The 13,087-nt window shown below is 36.7% G+C and overlaps 1 protein-coding gene across 4 annotated transcripts in view; it reads right to left on the reverse strand.

Annotated features, from left to right (window-relative positions):
* Positions 1 to 603: 603 nt before the first annotated feature.
* The window catches only part of LOC127518068 (uncharacterized), a 48,082-nt gene continuing 35,598 nt past the window's right edge, over positions 604 to 13,087 (reverse strand). Inside the window, exons 14-19 of one of the 4 annotated variants that reach the window (XM_051904392.1) lie at positions 9,851 to 10,264; positions 6,682 to 7,128; positions 1,941 to 2,198; positions 1,601 to 1,846; positions 1,268 to 1,513; positions 604 to 923 (exon numbers count right to left, since the gene is read on the reverse strand). In XM_051904392.1, coding sequence (XP_051760352.1) covers positions 623 to 923; positions 1,268 to 1,513; positions 1,601 to 1,846; positions 1,941 to 2,198; positions 6,682 to 7,128; positions 9,851 to 10,264 — 1,912 coding nt within the window. In that variant the 3' untranslated portion in view covers positions 604 to 622. Of the gene's footprint in view, positions 924 to 1,267; positions 1,514 to 1,600; positions 1,847 to 1,940; positions 2,199 to 2,368; positions 2,772 to 6,681; positions 7,129 to 9,850; positions 10,265 to 13,087 lie in introns of those variants that run through there. The other 3 variants (XM_051904394.1, XM_051904395.1, XM_051904396.1) reach the window with 3 other exon arrangements.

Raw genomic sequence — 13,087 nt, forward strand, 5'->3', positions numbered from 1 at the left:
TGAATGTGACTGAAGTCCATTTCTCCTCCCAAGGCCTGTGAAAGAGCCTCAGCCCTCCTCAAAGAGCCTCTCTGGGATCCAGCTTTACTAATACAAGCCAGAAACTGCAGCAGCAGAGCTTTACTGCAGCTGATGAGAAGAAGGAGAACACAATGACAAACATGAATGTAAGAAAAACAATATACAGGTAGTTTAAAAGAAGATAAATTAATGCATAATGTTATATCAGTAATGAAAGGGATGTCAGATTTCATACCTTAGCTGGACTTTAGGCAGGATTGGCCAAAGTTGTTTCAGGGCGGTATTAGAGATGTCACAGTCCTGTAAAATCAACTTCACAATATTTTGGGTTTTCTGAAGCACAGATGAGATTATTTTACAGTCTTTATTTGTTAGTTTCAAATGTTCTTGATTTTTCTGTGTATTTGTTAAATCCAGAGCAGAGCAGCAGGAGAAGTCCAGTCTGTTGTGAAGAGCAGAGAGCAGAACTGCTGCTGCCTCCTGCTGGAGATCAGAGGAACTGCAGCAATGAAGCAGCCTCAGCAGCAGCAGCCTGTCAACACTAACACACACATATAATGTTAACAAAGAGATTCTTGAGCAAAACAACAGCCAGATCTATCTAGTTTAAGTCCATTAACACATAAACAGTTAAATCAGTAAACCTGAGTTGTGTGACTCTGCTGAGCAATGGCAGAAAGCTTTCCAGCTCCTTCTCTGGTATGGAGGTCCAGAGCAGATTGAGTTTGACAGTGTTACAGTGCTCTAGGGTGAAGCGCAGGGCAGCGCAGTGAACACAGTCCAACACTCTGCCGTTCAGGTTGATGTAATTTTTTGCTGAACTCATCAGACTGGACACATACTGAGGAAAACGAGTCTCATAAATCTCCATAATGATGGACAGAGTAAAGCTGGGGCTCAACCTGTGGAGATTAAGATAATTTAGTAAAATCTACTTTAATCACAGGAACTCAATGAATACAAATCCCCAAACTGACAAGTAAACTACAACTGGACAACTACAAACTTCTTGTATCAACTTCTGTTTTTTAAGCGCTTGACATGACTGTGTAATTTATGTTGGTAAAATATAACAGGAAAGTATCTTTAAGTATTAACAACAGACATTATTTTACTCCTAAATCAAGTAAAATAAGGTTTGAAATGCCAGAGGAAACTAATGACTTGAAAACCTCAGTTCTCTTCAAGGTTTTATGACCAAGAGTCTTGCAAACTGAACTGCTCTATCCTTGAGAGATTCTTTTACCTTTTCAGCTGGATTCTGTCTAACACCAGCAGAAGTTCTCTGATGTTTTCACAAGTGATTTTGCTCTTTCTAAAGTCCAACTTCAGATTTAGAGCTTGATGTTGCAGCAGGTAATGAATCACTTCCCAGGTTAGTGAGCAGCAAGTCAGATCCTTAGACATCTTCTTTAGAAAAAAGCATGTCAGTTCATCATCCTGTACTTCATACACCAGCGAAACCAACTGCTGAAGAGTCTCTTTAGAGAACCTGAACACACACAGACAGAACAGCACTTGTCAGTTTGTGAAACAGGTTGAATTGCTCAAAAATGGAACAATAGTGCTGAACACAGACCTGATAGTCCGGGGTTCCTGGAGACCGAACAGGGCCGTTAGAGACAGAGCCTCTGATTTACACTCAGTAAGATCCAAACACTGAACAGACAACAGTTTCAGGAGAGACGTCAAGCTGCTCAGGATATGAGAGAGATTTTGCTTCGAGCCTTTTGTGAGCAGTGAAAACTCATCTGTGCTCAGTGGAAAAGGATCATTCAATGACCTCAGTGCTCTGAACATCTTTACTAACAGTTTGTCTTCCACACTGTCAAAGATTAAATCAGAGATCATGAGAAACATTCAAATAGTAGTTTTCAGGATGATGTAAATTGTGTGAATACAGATAATGAATCTCAAACCTCAGTTTCTGCAGGTGTTTGATGTGTTTGAAGAGCAGTTTGAGTCCTCTGACAGAGATGACGCTTGTGTTCAGAGTCAGGTTTAGTTTTGAGGGTGAATGGCCCAGAACTCTCCCCACAGATCTGCAGGTGCTGCTGGGTAATTTTTCATTCAGAGTGACAGTGAAGTCTAAAGCCTGGAGCAGAGGAGTCACCTGATCTGCCTTCACTCTGGGTCCAAACACTTTACATAGTGAAGGGATGAACCGCTCAGCATTCCTACAGGATGAGGAAGTTATGAATAATGATTTACAAAAATATAGATTATTTTATTTTGCATCAATATTTAAGCATACTGTTTTATCTTACTTTCAGTTAGAACATTCTGTGCTTACAGTATGAGGCTGAAAAGCATAACTATAGTCAAAAGAGCAGTATTAGACACATACCTGTCATACAAACCAGTCTCTCAGCTCTACTGGTTTCTTCTCAGTTTGGAGTTTCAGCACTTCTTGGAGGATGGAGCTCTTTCTTTCTGAGAGCTTTATGGTCCAGACTGCAGGAGCTGACTGATAAATTGGCTGTAATGCTGGAAGGACACTCCTGCCTGTTTGAGTCTCATAGTCCTTCACATGTAAGTACAGATCCAGCAGGAAATCACACTGATCAATTTGATTCATGGTATAATCATAATAATTCTCATCATAGGGGAAAGATGTGTAGCTGCACACAGATGTTAATAGTTGAGTGTAATTTTCTTCTGTATTTGCATTGAACTCTGATGCTGAAACAAACAGATTCAGCAGAAACTTTACAGCAGCTTCTCTGTTCATGTTGATAATGTCATTAAATCTGTGGAGAAACACACATAATTATCACTTTATTGTCCAGTGTAGGAGAATATAAAATATTGAAAGTGACTCACTGAACTATTATAAATTCATATAAACATACAGTTGTGATCAGAATTATTGGCACACTTGGTAAATATGATCAAAGATGACTATTAAAATAAATCTGCATTGTTTATCCTTTTGATCTTTAATTCATAAAATTAGCAAAAATCTAAACTTTCATTGAAGGAAAAGAATTGAAAGTGGGAAAAAAAAAAAAAAAAAAAAATCACATTATGAAATAAATGTTTTTCTCCAAAACACGTTGGCCACAATTATTGGCACCCTTTTATTCAATACTTTTTGCAACCTCCTTTTGCCAAGATAACAGCTCTGAGTCTTCACCTATAATGTCTGATGAGTTTGGAGAACACCTGACAAGAGATCAGAGACCATTCCTTCATGCAGAATCTCTCCAGATCATTCAAATTCCCAGATCCATGTTGATGCTTCTTCTATAGGGTTCAGGTCTGGGGACTGGGACGGCCATGGCAGAAGCTTCATTTTGTGCTCAGTGACACATTTTTGTGTTGGTTTTAATGTTTGTTTTGGATCATTGTCCTGATGGAAGATCCAACCACGGCCCATTATTGGATTTCTAGCAGAAGCGGTCAGGTTTTGATTTTTTTATCTGTTGGTATTTGATAGAATCCATGATACCATGTATCTGAACAAGATGTCCAGGACCTCCAGCTGAAAAATAGGCCCACAACATTAAAGATCCAGCAGTATATTTAACCGTGGGCATGGGGTACTTTTTATCCATGTGTGCACCAAACCCATCTGGTGGGTTTGCTGCCAAAAAGCTCTTTTTTTAGTTTCATCTGACCAAAGAAGCCGGTCCCGTTTGAAGTTCCAGTCTTGTCTCACAACTGAATATGCTGGAGATTGTTTCTGGATGAGAGCAGAGGATTTTTCTTGTAACCCTCCCAAACAACTTGTGGGGATGTAGGTGCTGTTTGATAATTTTTTTTAGGCTTTCTGAGACTCAAGACTCAACTAATCTCTGCAATTCTCCAGCTGTGATCCTTGGAGAGTCTTTGTCCACTCAAACTCTCCTCCTCACCGTGCATTAGGGCGATTTAGACACACATCCTCTTCCAGGCAGATTTGTAACATCTTTAGTTAATTGGAACCTCTTAATTATTGCCCTGATAGTGGAAATGGGGATTTTCAATGCTTTAGCTATTTTCATACAGCCACTTTCTATTTTGTGAAGCTCAACAATCTTTTGCTGCACATCAGAACTATATTCTTTGGTTTTACTCATTATGATGAATGATTAAGGGAATTTGGCCTTTGTGTTTCCTCATGTTTATACTCCTGTGGAACAGAAAGTCATGACTGGACAATTTCATGTTCATGATCACCCTGGTGTGCTAAAAAAAAAAAAAAAAAAATGGGAATATGAATGGGAATATGCTTCAGAGATATTTTACTCACAAAAATTCTAGGGGTGCCAATAATTGTGGCCAACATGTTTTGGAGAAAAACATTTATTTCATAATGTGATTTTTCCCCCACTTTCAATTCTTTTCCTTCAATGAAAGGTTAGATTTTTGCTAATTTTATGAATTAAAGATCAAAAGGATAAACAATGCAATTTATTTTTATAGTCATCTTTGATCATATTTACCAAGTGTGCCAATAATTCTGACCACAACTGTATATGACAGCCTGGTCTCATTGTTAATACGTAGGTATTAATACGTAACTTTCAAAGACACAAAACATACATTTTTGTACGTTTAGAAAGGTGCTAAAACGTACAATATTGACGTAATTATGGCACTAAAATGTAAAAATACTTACGTTTTTACAGCAAAAAAAACGTAAAATATTTATGAATCTTATCATGTCTTAAAGATATATGTATAATTTCCCTTTTATCGTTTTGTAGATAAATGTAAGATCCCTAAACCCCATCCCGAACCTAAAAACCTACCCATTTTATACAGAATGTTAAAAGAATAAAACATAATGGGCAGAAATGTGTAGGAAAATGACAATTTTAGTAAAAATATAACATTAAAACGATATTTTGAGCCACTAATCCTACACCTATCCCTAAACCTACCCATAACCATTTCTTTAAACTACCTACTAATATAAATAAAAGAGTGACAGACAAACAAGCGTAATCACAATAATTTTTTTTTTTTTTTTTTGCGAAAATGTCAAAAGTGGTACCAAAAGTAGTTCAAATGATGATGAGTTCCAGTCAGTCTTCTCTGGCGGTAATAGTTTTTATAGGGTACAGAGCAGAATTTAACTTATTAATCCATGAAAATATGATGAATCCGGCTTCTCTCCGTGAAGGCGCGCACTCATTTCAAATGTCAATCCACTGAAACACGGCATGTCGCAATCTGTGACGAAGCAGGTGAGAACCAATGAGCGTTCGATATCAGTGCCGTAAACCATGTCGTAACGCTTCTCGAGGGTGGCGCCACTTTCAATTTGAATCATAACGAGCGCGAGCTTTGACTGTGATGGTCGCTGTTGCTGAGAATGAAGATGAAGATTGATGGATAAAGGGCTGATTTTGGATCTGTTCCTTACAAACATATGGATTCTAAAGATTGGGAGTACAGCGAACAAATACAATTGATGTGATTTGTGAATTTATGTTGTGTTTTGGTGTGTCTTATGGTTGTATTGTCAGTCGCTGCATAGGAGAAAACGCCTCACAGCAACCAAACTAAATATTACAAAATGGTTAAACAATTACAGAAAATTTATTCATAAGGTTTTAAATTGTAGTCTTATTTAACATTATGCAATCCTCCGAAACGAGCAGCACAAGTCACGAACAGAAATGTTATTTCATATTAAGTAGATGAGTAAACTGCTTTCAATAAATTCGACTAAAAACAAAATTAAATCATTAAAGCCACGATTTGAATATTAATACATGGGAATTCATATACATTCACACTTTACGTTACATGATTTACGTTTTTATTGCTGTTAATACGTAAGTATTTTTACGTTTTAGTCCTCTAAATACGTCAATGTTGTACGTTTTTTTTGTGTATGAAAACGTAAGTAAATGTACGTGTGGTAGAACCACAATTTACGTAAAAATACACACGTATTCTCATGAGATCACGTTGTATATGAACATGAGCTGGAGTGTTTTCCTTTTTTACAATTTAGTTTTAACTTGTGTACACAGTGTGTGTTATAAATATAATCCTAAAATGAATATTTAGTAAATTAAGTATTTTTGTCTAGCTTCTATCTTTTGGAATCTAAACCAAATTAAAAAACAAAGTTTAAGTAACTTAATTTTCTCAAAAGTTTCATTTTATGTAATTGGCACATATTCAGTTGATATGAAGGTAAACCTGTGTCAGACAGTTTCTACACTGTGTTTATTTTTTGACTTGACAGTAAACACTTAATCTAGAGCTTCATTAAAGTCATCCAAGCTTCATCCAGCATGTTAATCAGAATACAATTTGCCTTGTCGTTGTGCACTAACTGTGAAAGTCAAGGGTAATGTGTGATGTTTTTAATCCTGAAAATATTTGATAATGTATTGTGTCATGTATACTTGGACAGAGAGGTGAAGATTGTAGCTTGACTATGCAAAAACACACTGTAGCTCGATTATAACCACATATATAAACGTACTGTGTGCTGCATTAAGCTGCTATAATAGAAATACATGAACAAAATCAAGAAGTTTACACAACCGGCCACTGCGGTATTGACAAAACCGCACTTCAATTCAGTGTTTTCAAATCAGGTTCACATTTACATATATATTGTCTACCCAACATATACATTCACTTCATTGATTTTATTGTGAGCACTGAATACAATAATCAAGCATAGTGGTCTGTTCCCCATAAAACTCTCACCTGAGCTGTGAGATGTAGGGCAGACACTGGAGGAATCCCCTCACTTCACTCTCTTCATCTGTACAGTCTATCAGCTCTACTGGTTTCTTCTCAGTTTGGAGTTTCAGCACTTCTTGGAGGATGGAGCTCTTTCTCACTGAGAGCTTTATGGTCCAGACTGCAGGAGCTGACTGATAAATTGGCTGTAATGCTGGAAGGACACTCCTGCCTGTTTGAGTCTCATAGTCCTTCACATGTGAGTACAGATCCAGCAGGAAATCACACTGATATTCAATATGAGAATAATAATAATAAACATCATAGGGGAAAGATGTGTAGCTGCACACAGATGTTAATAGTTGAGTGTAATTTTCTTCTGTATTTGCATCGAAATCTAATGCTGAAACAAACAGATTCAGCAGAAACTTTACAGCAGCTTCTCTGTTCATGTTGATAATGTCACAAAATCTGTGGGAATACACACGTAATTATCACTTTATTGTCCAGTGTAGGAGAATATAAAATATTGTGTAAAATAGTGACTCACTGAATTATTATAAATTCATATAAACATATATGAACATAAGCTGGAGTGTTTTTTTTTTTTTACAATTCAGTTTTAACTCCATTCAGTTTATATTTCAGTTGTAGTGGCTGGTTGTATATACAGTGTGTGTTATAAATATAATCCTAAATTGAATAATTAGTAAATTAAGTATAACTCCTATCTTTTAAAAACTGAACAAAATTAAAAAAGTTTGAGTAGCTTAATTTTCTCAAACCATTAATTTTATGTAATTGGCACATATTTAGTTGATATGAAGGTAAACCTGTGTCAGACAGACAGTTTCTACATTGTGTTTATTTTCTGACTTGACAGTAAACACAATCTAGAGCTTCATTAAAGTCATCCAAGCTTCATCCAGCATGTTAATCAGAATACAATTGGCCTCGTCGTTGTGCACTAACTGTGAAAGTCAAGGGTAATGTGTGATGTTTTTAATCCTGAAAATATTTGATAACGTATTGTGTCATGTATACTTGGACAGAGAGGTGAAGATTGTAGCTTGACTATGCAAAAACACACTGCAGCTCGATTATAACCACATATATAAACGTACTGTGTGCTGCATGAAGCTGCTATAATAGAAATACATGAACAAAATCAATTTCTACAGAGACTGAACAAGAGTGAGAAGATCTACTGAAGATATACTTACAGGTGCTGGTCATATAATTAGAATATCATCAAAAAGTTGATTTATTTCACTAATTCTATTCAAAAAGTGAAACTTGTATATTATATTCATTCATTACACACAGGCTGATATATTTCAAATGTTTATTTCTTTTAATTTTGATGAGTATAACTGACAACTAAGGAAAAACCCAAATTCAGTATCTCAGAAAATTAGAATATTGTGAAAAGGTTCAATATTGAAGACACCTGGTGCCACACTCTAATCAGCTAATTAACTCAAAATACCTGCAAAGGCCTTTAAATGGTCTCTCAGTCTAGTTCTGTAGGCTACACAATCATGGGGAAGACTGCTGACTTGACAGTTGTCCAAAAGACGACCATTGACACCTTGCACAAGGAGGGCAAGACACAAAAGGTCATTGCAAAAGAGGCTGGCTGTTCACAGAGCTCTGTATCCAAGCACATTAATAGAGAGGCGAAGGAAAGGAAAAGATGCAGTAGAAAAAAAGTGTACAAGCAATAGGGATAACCGCACCCTGGAGAGGATTGTGAAACAAAACCCATTCAAAAATGTGGGGGAGATTGACAAAGAGTGGACTGCAGCTGGAGTCAGTGCTTCAAGAACCACTATGCACAGACGTATGCAAGACATGGGTTTCAGCTGTCGCATTCCTTGTGTCAAGCCACTCTTGAACAAGACAGCGTCAGAAGCGTCTCGCCTGGGCTAAAGACAAAAAGGACTGGACTGCTGCTGAGTGGTCCAAAGTTATGTTCTCTGATGAAAGTAAATTTTGCATTTCCTTTGGAAATCAGGGTCCCAGAGTCTGGAGGAAGAGAGGAGAGGCACACAATCCACGTTGCTTGAGGTCCAGTGTAAAATTTCCACAGTCAGTGATGGTTTGGGGTGCCATGTCATCTGCTGGTGTTGGTCCACTGTGTATTCTGAGGTCCAAGGTCAACACAGCCGGAAGTTTTAGAGCACTTCATGCTTCCTGCTGCTGACCAACTTTATGGAGATGCAGATTTCATTTTCCAACAGGACTTGGCACCTGCACACAGTGCCAAAGCTACCAGTACCTGGTTTAAGGACCATGGTATCCCTGTTCTTAATTGGCCAGCAAACTCGCCTGACCTTAACCCCATAGGAAATCTATGGGGTATTGTGAAGAGAAAGATGCGATATGCCAGACCCAACAATGCAGAAGAGCTGAAGGCCACTATCAGAGCAACCTGGGCTCTTATAACACCTGAGCAGTGCCACAGACTGATCGACTCCATGCCACGCCGCATTGCTGCAGTAATTCAGGCAAAAGGAGCCCCAACTAAGTATTGAGTGCTGTACATGCTCATACTTTTCATGTTCATACTTTTCAGTTGGCCAAGATTTCTAAAAATCCTTTCTTTGTATTGGTCTTAAGTAATATTCTAATTTTCTGAGATACTGAATTTGGGATTTTCCTTAGTTGTCAATTATAATCATCAAAATGAAAAGAAATAAACATTTGAAATATATCTGTGTGTAATGAATGAATATAATATACAAGTTTCACTTTTTGAATGGAATTAGTGAAATAAATCAACTTTTTGATGATATTCGAATTATATGACCAGCACCTGTACAACACGCCTGTCAGCGGCCAGCTGCATAAACACAGACGCTAAATTAAGACTGTGTCAAACTAGTCTGACAAACTAGTTATTAGTTAGGGCTAATCAGTCTTACTTTACAGATTCAAATTACACCAATCTACCTTTTAATGTAACTGGTTTAAAACAGTTATGATCAGTCTTGAAGAAAAACGTGAGATGACTAACTTGTAAGACTAGTCTAAGAAGTTTACACAACCGGCCGCTGCGGTGTTAACAAAACCGCACTTCAATTCAGTGTTTTCAAATCTGGTTCACGTTCACATATATATTGTCTACCTAACATATACATTAATTTAATTAATTTTATTGTGAGCACTGAATAATCAAGCAAACTCTCACCTGAGCTGTGAGATGTAGGGCAGACACTGGAGGAATCCCCTCACTTCACTCTCTTCATCTGTACAGTCTATCAGCTCTACTGGTTTCTTCTCAGTTTGGAGTTTCAGCACTTCTTGGAGGATGGAGCTCTTTCTCTCTGAGAGGTTTATGGTCCAGACTGCAGGAGCTGACTGATAAATTGGCTGTAATGCTGGAAGGACACTCCTGCCTGTTTGAGTCTCATAGTCCTTCACATGTGAACACAGATCCAGCAGGAAATCACATCTCTCATAATTCACTGATGACAGCAGTTTCTTCAAAGTTTCTTCTATTGTCTCTTTCTGGTGGACAGCAGCTTGCAGACACAAATTCAGTATAAATAATCTCTTTCTTTTCACCCATGATTCAGCTGTTTTATTCTGTGGTTCAATAAATCTAAACAAAGAGTGAACAAGATTCAGATAAATATGACAAAGGAGACAAAGATTATTGAAATTAATCAAACAGTTTGTCAGATAATACCTAAGGGTAGTGTAACTGAACAGTGAAAAGTGATGAACAGATGTTTTTATAATCTTCTTCAGCTTTGCCCTGAGGTGAAATTGCATTTTTTTTTCTGGCAAAATATCAAAAATGATATGGGCAAGTGGAACCACACTGGTTGAAATCAATTACATTTTTCAAACAACAAAAAAAGAGTGCATAACTGCAAATAAACTGAAACATAATTAAATCTTTGTCAGACAGATGGTTGCTCCACCATTATTGATGTATCAGTAAACACTTTGGCTGTATTTACACTGTCAACTAATTCCATTTTTCCCCAGATATCTAGAAACCTAAATATATTAACATATCAGTCTCACTGTGTAGACTTGCCAGCTCCAGTTATTAGTCACCACTACACAAGACCAACATGTTTCGGAAGTGGTATTGCCTAGCTAAGACTTATTGGTCTAAATCATACATACCTAGTTAACAAGATCAATATTAGTAGGGCCGGATTTTTCCATTTTCCCTAGTGAATCATCCACAGTACTATGTTTGTTGAAAAAATTCAAGCATTTATGGAATGAGGAATCAAATTTTCTTTGATCTTTTGACAAATAGGATGTAGTACAATGAAAACAACTGTTCAGACTCCCAAAAAATTGGCATAAGTTGAAACCAAGCTGCCAAATGACATTTTATTTTTTATTTCCTCCACATTGTGACATTAGACTATGGCAGATATTTTCATCTGACCACCACCACCACAACCACATCTCCACAGAGAGGGCGAGATTCATCATGGCGACACGTCACTGAGAGAGTTGTACAAACTGTTCTAACTGTACTAACTGTACAAAGTGTAGCAATACTGTGGATTATTATCTTATCGACAACTACGGGATCATACTGCCTGAATACTGGAAAATGAATGGATTTAGAGGCATACATTGATTATCGCTACAACTGCTGCAAAATGGACAATAACGTCACAATTCAGCAAAGCACCCCAAAACCAAACAAACGGAAAAAGACTTCATCTACTGACACCAGCGATCTACAAACTACAGACACTACAGAGGTGGAGATCAGTGTTCTTGCATCCATTAATAACAGGCTAGAACTACTGATTATGCTACACAAAGAAATAAAAGAACTCCGTTCAAGTCTGGAATTTGCATACAACCACATTGAAAAACTGGAACAATCTAATAACTCTCTCCAAACTACTGTCAAAACACTCAGCGAAAGGATGGATGAAGTCATAAAAGAAAACAAAATCATGAAAGACATTTAAACTGGAAGTATGCGTGACAACTTGATTTTTTCCGGTATTCCTAAACATCCATCAATGATCCTGAAGCGGTGATCAGAGATTTCATGAAAACACAACTCAAACTCCCACCGGACACCGTAAATTAAATCACCTTCCACAGATCACCAACATGCTACATTCTACAATCAGTGACTATCATATATTACATATTAATTCTATGCACCTCCCTCTCCCTTTCCCTTAAATACATACATGGACTTCACTCCACCATTTTTTATGTATTTGTCTGTCTTGTCTTGTTATAGCATACTGCTTTTGTATATGTGTTTATGTATCACTTTACACTCTACACATGTACAAATATTCTTATATAAAACACAGACTCTACCTAGATTGTTATACCTTTCTGAAAATATGCATACCTTTTATTTAACTATTCCTCTCAATATATTAACAAATAATTATGCAATCGCTTAAATTTGTGTCCTGGAATGTGCATGGCTTCCAGGCTCAGACAAAAAGAATTAAAATAATTAACCACTTAATAAAACTGGGGGCAGATATAACTTTCTTAAAGGAAATACACATTTCAAACTCAGAACATGGAACTCTTACATTAAATCATTCCTACAATATATACTCATCAACATACAACAGTAAACAACGAGGAGTTTCAATATTAATAAATAAAAATATCCCTCTTACCGTTAATACATCCATTACTGATGCAGACGGGAGATTTATCATTATCAATGCTTCCATATACCATACCACATAAACACTAGCTAATATCTATGGACCAAACAATGATGACCCATCTTTCTTTCATAACTTCTTCTCATTACTATGCGACACAAATAATATTATTATTGCTGGAGATACACCGTAATGAACCCACAAATGGACCGATCAAATTCAACTAATTGTTCAAGAGTCTCAATTCTACAGAAATAATAAAACAATATATGACTAATTTTGGACTTGGCGATAGTTGGATAATAAACAATCCTTCTCTCAGAAAATATACTTACTTTTCCCCTCTTCATCATTCTTATTCCCGAATTTATCTTTTTCTCATCAGTAATTAATTTACCCAACAAGTAAAAGAAACTGCAATCCATGTAATTATAATTAGTGATCACGCTCCAATTTCCCTTTCACTACTTCATGATCCTGACTTTGACAGTTTGATTAGGAGAGAGTAGGCCTTCTTTCTGGATATGAACGAATCTCCAGAGGTCTCACCATCACTATTATGTGAAACAGGTAAAGCAGTAATTACAGGGAAAATAATATCATGCTCATCATACAGGAAAAAGTGTCAACAACAATTGGAAAATAATTTGGAACAGAGAATTAAACACCTTACTGATTACTTACTTATCTTACACCTTACTTATTCTTGTAACCCCAGTGAACAAATACTAAGCGACCTGGATAATCTTAAAGCAGAACTTAACAGCATTATAAATAAAAAAACTCAGTTTATTATC

The sequence above is a fragment of the Ctenopharyngodon idella genome, chromosome 8 (assembly GCF_019924925.1).
Source record: "Ctenopharyngodon idella isolate HZGC_01 chromosome 8, HZGC01, whole genome shotgun sequence".
Classification (NCBI taxonomy): Eukaryota; Metazoa; Chordata; class Actinopteri; order Cypriniformes; family Xenocyprididae; genus Ctenopharyngodon; species Ctenopharyngodon idella.